The following is a 12,085-nucleotide window of genomic DNA, read 5'->3' on the forward strand; positions in this document are numbered from 1 at the left end:
TCGTGTCCCCCATCCGAGTCCACAGGTCAGGGACACTGCTCCTCCTGTCCCACTCACCTGTCCGGCTGTGGCTGGAGCCTGGCAGGGAGCTGAGCTCACCTGAACTGATGTCATGTAGCATTTGCCCACCAGTCACAACCAGTTACAGAATTCATTTTGGAGTGACTGGGCAGGGACAGACCCGTGTGCACCCACAGACTCTCAGTGACAGTAGCACTAGGAACTCAATCACTGCTAATTGCACTAACTTCCTTGGAGCCTGCGTTTAAAATACAGGAGGCTGTGACAGAACACATGAAAGCTCAGCAGTCAAGAAATGTTCTGGCGGAACAGACTCAGCCAGTTTAAAATGTCAACAACTAAAATGTTCAGGACTTTTTGTTAAGGCTTTATGGATCCATAGTTCAGAACGGACTTAGACATGCAAAAAAACTGATTTCAGAACAAAAATAACTTTGAATTATGGGACTACAGTAAAAAGATCAGAAGCAATAAATATAATTTTTGAGCGCTCTTCTTTCTCTCCCCACTGTCTGCCCTTGCTGTGTAGCTGTCACATCCAGCAGCATGTGTGCTGTGGTCCTTCCCAGCTTTTGAAGAGCTGTAAGGGAACAGCCCACCTTCTTTTGGCTAAGGTTGTATTAAAGCTGATGAGAAAATGTGCATGCACAAAAGGACTAACGTGCAACTGCTAGCAGACTGTTGAGTCCCCGTTTGGGACAGGGAGGGTCTGGGTGGGCACATCTGAGCATCCTCTGAACTCCAACTCACCCTGAGTGAGTGGGTGAGCTCGGGGCTGCCACAGCTCTGGCAGGTGACACCACACCTGCCAGGTGATACAGAAACTCTTGCTTTCTAAAAATAGTATTTCCAAGGTGTTTTCACATGCTTTTGCTGTTGGTTAGAGGAGCAGAGCCTGGTGAAGTCTCAGGAAAACCAGCCTAGTTCTGTTCCCCTCATTCTGTCACTGTCTCCCATCCCAGAGCCTCTCTGGCTCTGGTCACTTACTTCCATCATCACCTGTCCCTGTTTTATCAAGTGTTTGTACTGATCTCCCCCAAATGGTCGTCAAACCACAGTTTGAACCTTTCAAAACAACCCAGGTCACTCTGGAAGCGCTGGGACCTCTCACTTAAATCTGCAAACCCAGGATTGCCATTTGAATGCTAATCTAGATAAATGGCACATAGAATTGGTCTGGATTAATATACGTATCAACATAAGCAGAGGTATGCGTGTTGATTGTGTGGGACTGTAACCTCTGCGCAAGGTGTTTTTTCATTTCCACCGCATTTTGCTGAGGAGCGTGTGAATGCAAACACTTCCCCGGCTCTCCGTGTGAGTGTATCCGTGTGAGCGGTTCCCCATACAGCGATGTATGTATGTGTAAATTGTGTGAATGTAAATATAGATAGGCCATATGTCCCCAAAGTCCCAAAAGAGCATCTCATGTTGATTTGTAGACAGTGTGTTAAGGACCTTCCTAATTAATAACCCAGATTAAAAACCTCTTGGCAATCAATTAAGATTAATGACAGAAGTCATTCTGCCTCCCCCTCCACCCGCGTCTCAGGCTGTGAAAACCCCGGGTCGGGAAACTTTAATCCTGTTATCTGCTGCCTCCTTCATCTGCAAAGCCTGGAGATTAGCTCAGCAGCCATTCCCGAATCCCAGCCAGCCGCTCGGACAGCTGCCCTGCCTTGGCAGTTCACGGGGAGGAATAATCTGGGTAGGGGCACAGGCCTGGTGTAGCAGTCTCTCCTGCAGCCCGCTCCACAAAAAGGGTGTTATGAGGAATTAAGAAATGAAATGTTTGTTCCCTGTGAATCCTGCGCAGTGAAACACACAGTGATTACCAGTCCCTGCCCTGCCCACAGAAATGTTTCCTTTAGCTGAGCCTGGGGGGCTGCACTGCCCATGCAGTGGCAGGAAGGTGTGTGACAGCTTTGGCACGTCTGTGCTCCAGGCAGCACTGATGTTCCTTTCTCCATGGGCACCACCTTGTGTTGCCATGGCCTCAGAACTGACCAGCAGCTTTGTTTGTTCCTCCTCTCACTCCTACCAGTGTTCACAGAGGGATGAGTCCCGAAGGCTCCTTTAAAGAGAGCAGCAGACTCATCTGCACCAAGAAAGGCAGTGCCAAGAGCGGCTGCCTATGTAGTTTGGAAAATATCCCTGTTTTTCCTGACACCAGCACAACATCCTCTCTTCAGCAGGATGGTCCCTCCCACTTCCACTGACTGACAGCAAACCTAGCTTCTATGAGAGCCACTCCTGCCGGGATGAGCACCTATGGGGCCACCAGGCCGGACCCTCCTGAGGGCAGCCTCAGCCCGGGTCACAGGGTGAGGCCATGATTCCACTGACCAGGAGCACCCCTCTGGAGGAAGCACTGCTATCCACATGGTTCAGATCCAGGCTTCTTTTGACCCTTCAGCACAGCAGAACTCCGGTAAATTCATGATTGATAACTGTGTTAATCTCTTGCCTGTCAGTCACTATTTTAACTAAAGGGGCAGGTGTGTCTTCCACAAAAGAGGACTTTTTTCCTTTAGGGAGGCCACAGGACAAATATTTTCTGGTATTTAGTACAGTGCTTCACTCAGCAGGATGCATCACTTTGTGCTGGGGACCAGTCCTGAACTCTGGCTGAACAGGGCATACAGAAAGGAATACTCTTACAGGTGCTTTCCTCCACTTGCTCTAACTGTGAACTGAAGAATTTTAACAGTAACACAGGTCTATTCTGGAAGTTTAAGAGACATTTTTGTGCCAGTTAAGCTCTCCAGTCTATACAAACAAATAACCACTTAACAAATGGCAGTGGCAATATTTTAGCAGGAAACATTTAAGGGAAAGTGGTGCTCCAGCTTCCTTCTCATACTTAAGTTTTGCATCTCCTTGCAATTGCAGCAATTTAGAAGATCCAGTGTAAACATTGACTTGGCTAAGTGCTACTGAAGTTTCTTTTTTAAAACCCTCAGTCGACAATTTCTTGAGCATAATAATTTCCCCTTTTCACTGAATACACACCACCAAACTACCACTGAACAAGAAGAGTAAACTGATTCTTCCACTGTGACATCAGTTACTGCTGGGGCACTTAGAGTTTCAGTCTGGGAAGTGCACTACCTTTAAGCAGCTACAGTAATCTTTCTCCAAGATTACCTGATATGAACGTACTAAGATAACTTGTTATTTCTCTGTGCATTTCACCATTTTGCAGTGATTAAAAAGGAAACTAGAGGAGGAAGTGCAGAAGAACCACAAAGGGACCGGTGACATGGCCCCACCTCAGAGGACTCAGCACTGTCAGTGTCTCTCACACTGCAGGTAGTGCTGGTGGCAGTCACCATGCAGAATATAATGCTTTTGTGTAATGCAGAGATGCTCAAAAAGTAACAGTTTAAACAGATGTTTGTGTTAACTCTGTACCCATTAATTGCAAAGAACCTTTAAAGCAAATACTAATAGGCTTAAAACTAAAAACAAGTACGAGTGTTTTCCTTTTTAACAGGCTGGTTTGTACATGAAAGTACCAGCTGAAAGCATTCCGCACTTCTACTCTATTCTGATTCTTTTAGAATGAGCTATAATCCTTTTTCCCTTTTTACCCGTTGCACCTATTTGCACCCTGATAGGGCAAAATCTTCACTACAACTGCCACAGGCTATTTGTGGACTTAAAAGACATTTGTGTGCATAAATGCACACGGGATCAGAGTCTCAGCCACCATCATATTGCGACAAGCTCAAAGAATCCAGAACCCTGATCACCTTTTGGTGCTAAACTATGAGTTGGAAAATAAACACAAGGATTTAGAGGAAAGACCAGAACCCTGGGGCTGATGCTGTGACTCTGTGTGAGGCTGTGTTCCCAGGCAGCCCTAGACTCCTGGGAAGAGGGGTTCAGTACAGACCCCGAGACACTGAACTGGTTTATGAGAGTACCCCAAACTGCTTTGGCTTAGTCTTCTTTACCCCTTTAATAAAAAAAAGAAGAAAGTCTAGCTAGGAGCATGGACGCAGGGTAATGCATCATTTATAAATTACCTTGTTAGTGCAGAAAACAACACATGGCTCTGCAGCCGAAATCTCCTGCTGCGGACTCGCTCTGTTTGATGGGAGCCCTTCAAAAGCATTGGTGGCTTAATGGAGGCGGTTTGTGGGGACCTCGCTCCGTACCTGCTGTCCCTGTGCCTCGCTGGGAGCTCGGCGGCAGCTGCCGTGGCGTGCAGCTGTCTCTGAAGTGGCTGCGTGTCCTCAGCCCCAGCACAGGCAGCCTGCATTGGATCTGTGTTTGTGCCTGAGGCGAGCTGGGGAGCGCAGCTGTGTCCACCCCGCGCTACCTTTGGTGTTCGGGCCCCCGGGCCCCGCGCCGCCCCGACCTGCCCCACGCGCTCCTGCAGCTACCGCCGCCCGCGCTCCCACGGCGCCGGGCCCGCCACAGCTGTGCCCACAACCTGCCCGCTCGCACCTGTGCCGTGCCTGCCTCAAACAGCGTGGCCCGGAGGACTTCAGCCACCATCAGAGCCTCCCGGAGCAGCCCACGCTCCGAGCCACCCTCGGCACCGCCGGGCACGTGGCACCAGTGGGACAGGACAGGGAGGCAGGAACAGCTTGCTCTGCTTTGATACTTCATGCCTAAATTGCAACTGCTTGATCAAGGACTCAAATTCAGCAATGAATTCTTCTACAAGTGGAAGTACTGAGTTCTTAAACAGTAAAAGAAGGCAGATTAAATAGAACAACTCCACGACTGCTGTTTCCAAGGTAAGTGTTGCGTGTCTCGCCGAGCACACACATGCACTGACACAAACTCAGGGCTGCACCACGGCATCCCTACCCAGCACCTTAGGAACAAGGAAAAATATGTCATTTTTTCCCCAAGATACTCAACACCATGCAGACAGAAATGGCACTCTTGCAGTGCCACAGGTCACACCCGACCCACCATTTGTTTAGTACAAATCCCACTCCTTTTTCTAAGAGCTATCTTTCTGTTTTCCACAAACCGAGGTGCTAGCCAGTGTTCGTCCTGTCAGGCCCAGAGGAGTCAGGTGTCTGACTGCACAATGGCTCAGCAAAGTTCTCTAAAGGCAATCCTTACAGTAATTCCCTGCCTTTAGGGTCAGAAATCCTCAAAACAGGGCCTGACTGACACTTTTTTTAGCCTTTTCAGGCACCACTTCTGCTGTGTTCCTGTTTACATTGAGTTTACCTGTTAAACTGTATTGTGCCAGGTATTTGGTGTGTAGATTCGCTGTTGTTAATGCTGCTCCATGTCACACGCATCCTTCATGTATACAGTGAATAACTAGCCAAGGTAAGAACGCTAACACTTGGCCATTCTGCCTTTTCTACCAGTTGTCTTAATTAATTCTCACCTTCTCTTCCTTTACAACAGCACTGAACTTCATACCAGGAAAATAATCAAAATTCTCATTACTTCCCATTCTACCACAGGTAACTCCTCCCCCTTAACCCCTCTCATTCTTTTATGTCACTTTTATGTTGTATGTTGCATAAACAAGGTTCCTGCACACTTGTGCTCTGTGGTACGTGTGATTGTGATCTCTTGCCATCCCATTTAAAGGGAAGCATTTGTTCCTGTGGCTCTTCCCAGGTGCCACAACCAGTAAGCTGAGTGATCCCAGGAGATGTGAAATGCCTTGATGATCAATCAGTTCCCAAGATAACTGCTGACATTCAAAGTGATACTCTTCTAAGGACTAGCCATCAGAAATACCCAATCTGGCCTCACTTCACTATCAAAGGTGCAAACAGCAGCTCTGCATCCCCATCAGAGCAGCCTTTGGGGGAGGCTTCTTTTTCCAGGGTCATGAGTGTCTCAGGAGAAAGGATGGTCTGAGAAACACATATCCTCACCTTTTGTTCTGTGAAAGGTGCCTTTGGTATGGAAGTGCAAACCTCCAGGAAGCAACTTGCATGGATGTTACCAGTGTCACATAAATTTGATCCAGTTTTAGCATGCTGATAGGCAGCCTCTGCTCTTACAGCCAGCTGGTTCTGAGAGAGATCTGAGTGTCTGCACAGAGTTATTACCCTGCATGAGGTGTAGGCTGTGTTGCTGTTTTCCAGCTCCCACCACCATTCCCTCTGCCTCTGGGAGACTTGCATTGGTGCCATGTCTCTAGGCCAGTGTGAGGCACCTCTCACTGCACTGATTGCCCAGTGTGTTACTTTCCTGCAGTGCCACACTTTTGTCTCTCTCTTGCCGTGCCCAGAGCTGCCCAGCCCAGCCGTCCCTTGCCCGCCCCGCGCCGCACACCAACCTCGTCTCCTTGCTGGGGCCGCATCAGCGAGACTCTGTCGTACTGCCGCCGCAGCAGCGCCCACAGCGCGTCGAGCCGGCCCTGCGGAGACAGCACGGGCGTCTGTCAGCGGGGAGCACACCTCACCTGCACCAGGACTGGCCACAGGGATCCCAGGGACACCGACTGCCAGGACACAGCCAGGTCAGCACAGTGTAAGCCTGGGCTGCGTCACCCACAGCACGCTGCGGTGCTGCTCCTGCCCACCTGGAATTCCAGGAAGGGCACTCACCTAACGCACCTGCTCCCTGCTCGGAGCCATCTAGGAGTTGTGCTCCGTCTGCCATGGCTTGGACTTGATTGCCACATGTCCATATAGAGTTTATCCCACGTGTGTGTGCTTGTTTTACAGCACACACTCAGGCCCTCTTGGGTAGGACACACACACCAGCTCTGCTGCGAGTCAGGAATGTCCTGCTCCACATGGATGGTTCCAGGGCTTGCCTGTGTGTCTGGACAACATGGCTTCAGGCTTGCTGGGGGTCAGAAAGGACTGACAGGGAGTTGGGAAGACAGAAGTATCCCTGCTCCCTGCTACACCTGTGTGTTCTCTGCTCTTACTTCTTAAAGCAAGGTATTTACAGACCCACCCTCAGTATGTCAGAAGAGCTTGTGACGGGTTTGCAGGTGACTCAGGACACTGTTATTATGAGCCAGGAAAAACGATTCACTTTCCGTCAGATTTCTTCCATTACGTTGTTTTATGTAATTTTTTGCTTTTCTTGTTTTGTAATGAGTATGCGTGTTTAAAACTTAGTGTTAACAGCTATAAATTGTGTAGTTTTGGGCTTAATTAGCTCTACTTTGAGATAAACCAAATGCCAAGGAAGTCCTCATAGATCTTAATGCTCTCACTGTACAATATGTCCCTTTCTGGGGGAAGGCAAACAGAATGTGGCAGTAATGATCAAGTACTGCATTTAGGGCTAAAAACTGCTCCTGCCATTCATGCTGAGTAGGTGTTCCCTTTGAGAATAGCACATCACGCTTGAATGGGAACACTTGGAAAATACTGTACAGTTCAGCCTGCGTAAGGCTGGCAAGACAGACAGAACCCAGCCTTTATAATAAATCATACCAAGGACTGAAAAGATTACCTTGATTGGCGTGTACCACTTCTGCTGCATGGCTGGTGAGGTAGGCTTTGGTTTAGGTGGTTTAGGGTGAAAAGGTTCTTCTGGTTCTTCTGGGAGTTTCACCACAGCATTCTTTGCTTTTTCCAACCTGGCCCCTTCTTCCGTGGAGCCTTTGTCACCCCAGCGCACCTGAGGAAAGGCAGAGTTCAGGTGTGAGTGCACTGCATGCACAGGGCAGGGAAATGCTGCAAGTAACAGAGGGATAAATTTGGAAGAAGTTCTGGATAAACAGGAGGGGAGGTACTGAGGAAAACATTACCTCTTCATTATTCTTAGTTAAATATATTTGTAAATGAGTCTCTCAGTGGTGAAAAGTCAAGAAAAATACTGAAAGAAAATTCCACCATGCCTCACACCGGCTGTACAGGAGAAAGGGAATCTGGGAAGCCTTCTCTAAGTAAGGATGTAAAAATCTCATTTCCGGTTCTGATTTATCCTAAAATACCAGACCTTGTGTCTTTCACTGTGATCAATGGTGGTTGTTACGTGGTTGTTAGAATGTATTTTAAACCACTTAGAGATAGAAGGTGGATCCCTCACTGATAAAATTACCTTCTCCTTCAGATTAAAGCCACTTCACCCAGAGGAAACCAGGATTGGTGAAGTCTAACAATCCAATTTTGACATAAAATGTATTGACTGTAATGAGTGGGGTCTGGCAATGCCATCACAGAACTTTAAAGCAATGCCAAAAGACAGAGCAAGAAGAGCAAACGGCACTGCCTAAGCTGTGGGACTGCCACAGAGGAGTGAAGCTAGTGGGGAAGGCAGGAGTGGATGGGTAACTGCCCCGAAAGAGAATATAGGAGCAGTAAGGAGAAGGGTACTGGATCATTTGCTCCTTTTCTCCATGCAGGGAAGCTGCGAGAGCAATCAAGTTGCTGGAGGAACAGCAGAAGAACAGAGGACAGAGAAGCAGTGAAAACCAGACAACTGTGTTGCCACACAGACTGCAAACAGGGAAGAAATGTCATGACTAGTACAGCAGTTTTGTTGCTGGCCATAGCACAGAAACCACCTCTAACTGCCAGGTGAGGAATGACCTCCTTTGGACTGTGTTTGCTTTCTCTCTCTTCTCTGCCCTGCATGCTCTCCTGAGCCAGGGAGAGGTGTGAGGCCTGTCCTGCTCTCCCAGCAGCCTGAACTGAGCCCGTTTCCCAAGCCCCTGTCAGTGACACTCTGCAGGGCAGAGGCGAAGCTCCCCAGTCAAACCCTGAGTCACTCACCATGCGGTGCCAGCCAAACCTGTCAGTGCTCTGGGGTGCCAGAGAGGGACAGCGCCACAGCCCCACAGAACGGGGGCCCTTCGAAGTCCCGTGACTGCACTGGCACCAGTTTCAGATGGTTCACATCTTTAGCCCTTAGTCCTTCACAAAATTCCTACCACAGATGAAAAGCTTTTCTAACCTAAGCACAATGTTCTGTTCTCTTTGTATTTTTGCCATGGACTGAACATGCATTTCTGTGTGGTCCTGATTTTACTTGTGTTGAGGAGGTTTCTGTCAGGTTTCTGTTCCTTTGTGCAAGATCCCATTTACAGACTGGAATGGCTTAAACCCTGGAACCCCTTCTGGAGCCTATCATGGCTCCCCTCAGAAATCCAGACTTGTAATTCTTTGTGTTGGAAAGCATTTGCTAGTTTGCCTCTGAAAAACACTGCACAAAATGGTTTTTTTGTGAAATCTGAAGCTCTTCTAAATTAGCAATTCTGAACTGCTGAAGGAAATGCATATAAGCAACACAGCTTCAAACCTGCATGTTCTGCCGCTGCATTTAAAAAGCTCTAGAGCAAAACTGATTCTCAGGCCAATACCTTTAAAGTTTCATCAAGACACCTCAGGATGGCCTAGGTGGGTGTTTCAGAGAGAGACAGCTTCCTGGACTGCAGTTAAAAACTGCTTTGCACATTCCATAGAGGCTGACTTGCCTATAAAACCTGCCATAAGGATGTGCCCATAAGGATGCACATTCTTCATTCTGTTTTAATTAACATGATGCTATCATGTCTCTTCAAAGACAGGCACTGTTGTCGCTGCGAGTCCCTCTGAGATCAAGCCTCTCCTCAGCGTCACCATTGTCAGCGCATTTGGCTGGCCCACACTTGGGGGACTTCTGTTTCGCTGTAATTCCTTCCAAAACATGCAGAAAAGGCTCTCACTCTCTCATTAGCTTGATGGAAAGAGCATGTCTTGAGGCAGCTATTAAAAGTCCCAGTCAAATGGAACTACTGAAAGCCGTTCTTTCAGAGGCAAGGTCAAAATTACTCGATATGGTAAAGAATTTTCCAGGGTTTATGCCAGTGGGAAGACAGGCACACATCATGGCCTTGTATTTTCAGTACACTTTCAGTCTTTGTTTCCACACTTGCAGCCTCAGAGAGCTCGGGTTTGAGGGTGATCACCAGATTATACCAACCTCCATCCTCTTAATTCCCCCAACTCCTCTTCCACCGTAGTAGGAAGCATCAACTGTAGGCCACTTCTTGGTAGGCAAGGGCTCCTGTTCTTCTTCCTGTCAGTACATTCAGATGATATTTACTTCAAGAAGATACCTACACACACACACTAAATGTCTTTTCAGTATATGTCACTGGAGTTCACAGAGACTACGTTTGCCGCTGTTGGGTGTGAAAGGGGCACAAACACCAGCAGAGCCTCCAGTGCATTACTGCTCCCAGGTGGGAGAGAAATTCCCTTGTGAAGGTTCTTAGTGTCTGGAATGCCAAAGCTGGGGGAAAATGCTGCTCAAGTCCTACATGAATCTTTAGATGTCGTACAAGGGTGATTCAATCTTTCTGCTCGCACTGCAGAATGGGAAAAACAATGTCCAACTATCTTGGGATAAAGGCTCTAAATGTGTCTGTCGCTATGGGCCTTAATTCAGGCCACACTGAGCTGAGACAGAGCAGAGACCTGGACTTTGGCCACCACATTCTCAGCAGCACCCAGACAAGGGTGCTGGGTGCGCAGAGTGCAGGGAAGCACAGGAGTGGCTCCATGTAAGCAGTGTGATGAGATTAGAACCATCAGACTGTACCTCTTTCGGGGCTGGTGGAGGTGGAGGGGGATCCTTGATGACCTGAAAGAGCCAAACATAGAGAAGCATAAGGAGCTGCACTGGCAGCGGCCAAAAGGCAAGAGCACATAGTAAGAGTGAACTGTTTCCACCCATGCCCCCCATGTCTGCTGCCAGACTGGCAGCTGGCACTGCCTGGTCCCCAGGGCATTGACCACCAAGGCCTTCTGGAAATTAACACCATCCATCTGACAGAACATGCCATCCCTGGCCTGCAGACACTCTGGGCAGACGTGTCTGCCACTGCGCTTCCTGGCCGGATGAGCCTCAGCCACTCTCAGTAACAGCCAGTGCCGAGACCCCATGGAGTTCATTAGCGATCCCGGAGGAAGAGCATCCGAGGCCTGTGTGAGGGCCTGTGTGGCCGTGGGCCAAGCTGCTGCTGCTGCTGCTGCCATGCTGCTGGGTAGTCTCTGGCCCAGTGACAAGTGTGAAATGCCTTCTGGCAGCTCAGGCTTCACCTCTGGACGTCCCAGACACTTCCGCGGCTCTCACAACTGAGGCCTGCAGCTCCTGACTCTGCAGGGCCTGCAATGGAGTTGTGCTCCCACACTTTTGACACTGCTGCCAGGATCATCCCTTACACCTCTTTGTTTAAACCTCTCCCTACAGCCTCTTCCTGTTCCCTTTGTCACATCCACACTGTAAAGCTCAAGGAGTTCCCAGCACTGACAGCCTCGGTAGGGTAGAGGGAGGCAGGGACCCCCTTCAGTGATTCAGGTGAAAACTGAACTCACAGCTATTCCTCCACGAGAAAAGCAGGTGTCTAAGCTAAAAATAAGTACTTTGGTGACATCAAGTCATTTTTTTGGGCTTGAATATTGCCTAGAAATGACTAAAAACTACCCCATGAATATAAAGGAGTCTGTTTCTGCTATGCCTTTGTATGATACAAACATACCTAAAACTGTCCATGCTGACAAACACCTAAATCTCCTAATACAGACAGGATTAAGTACCTTAATTGAAATATGCCTTGTTTTATCCACTCTGTGCTATTAATTATAGCACTTTAATTTACCACTGCCTATAAACAATATCACTGCAGAGATGGTCAGCATATAATACATGAAAGAAATTTTTCTTGACCAATAATCAAGACTTTTCTGTCTTGATTTACATTTTAACTCGCAGTGCCACCAAGACAGTTGCTGGTTACTGCCTTAACAAGCTATGGACTTTTAGCACTACATACAGGAATTCTGCCCAGTAGGAGAACTAAGTCGTGGCACTCTTGGAACCAGTTTTCCACAGCACTCCAGGTTTAAGATATGGAATTGTTCATAAGGCAGGCTCAGAGTGCTTTGGGCGGATTGGAAAGTCAGCTATGGATTTTAACCACACTTCTGTTTGCTGCTATGATGTTGCAAAAACTTGCCAGAAATTATTTTTCTTTAAATAGTTCTCCATACTTTTTCTTCCCACCCATCAGGAGTTTCCAGATTACTTAGCAGAAATCAATTGTTTAATCAGTGAAACATTCCTGAGAGATACCTGGATGCTGAACAGGATTTTCCAAGTCAATTCAGAGACTGGAAAT

At 48.0% G+C, this 12,085-nt stretch overlaps 1 protein-coding gene across 6 annotated transcripts in view; it reads right to left on the reverse strand.

The window, feature by feature from the left end:
- ANTXR2 (ANTXR cell adhesion molecule 2) overlaps positions 1-12,085 on the reverse strand; it is an 82,014-nt gene that overhangs the window by 22,032 nt on the left and 47,897 nt on the right. For 4 of the 6 annotated variants that reach the window (XM_032685583.1, XM_032685582.1, XM_032685581.1 and 1 more), the window contains exons 13-16: positions 10,507-10,548; positions 9,886-9,981; positions 7,432-7,599; positions 6,296-6,376 (exon numbers count right to left, since the gene is read on the reverse strand). In XM_032685583.1, coding sequence (XP_032541474.1) covers positions 6,296-6,376; positions 7,432-7,599; positions 9,886-9,981; positions 10,507-10,548 — 387 coding nt within the window. Of the gene's footprint in view, positions 1-4,457; positions 4,853-6,295; positions 6,377-7,431; positions 7,600-9,885; positions 9,982-10,506; positions 10,549-12,085 lie in introns of those variants that run through there. The other 2 variants (XM_032685584.1, XM_032685585.1) reach the window with 2 other exon arrangements.

Source organism: Chiroxiphia lanceolata, chromosome 4 (genome assembly GCF_009829145.1).
Source record: "Chiroxiphia lanceolata isolate bChiLan1 chromosome 4, bChiLan1.pri, whole genome shotgun sequence".
Taxonomy (NCBI): Eukaryota; Metazoa; Chordata; class Aves; order Passeriformes; family Pipridae; genus Chiroxiphia; species Chiroxiphia lanceolata.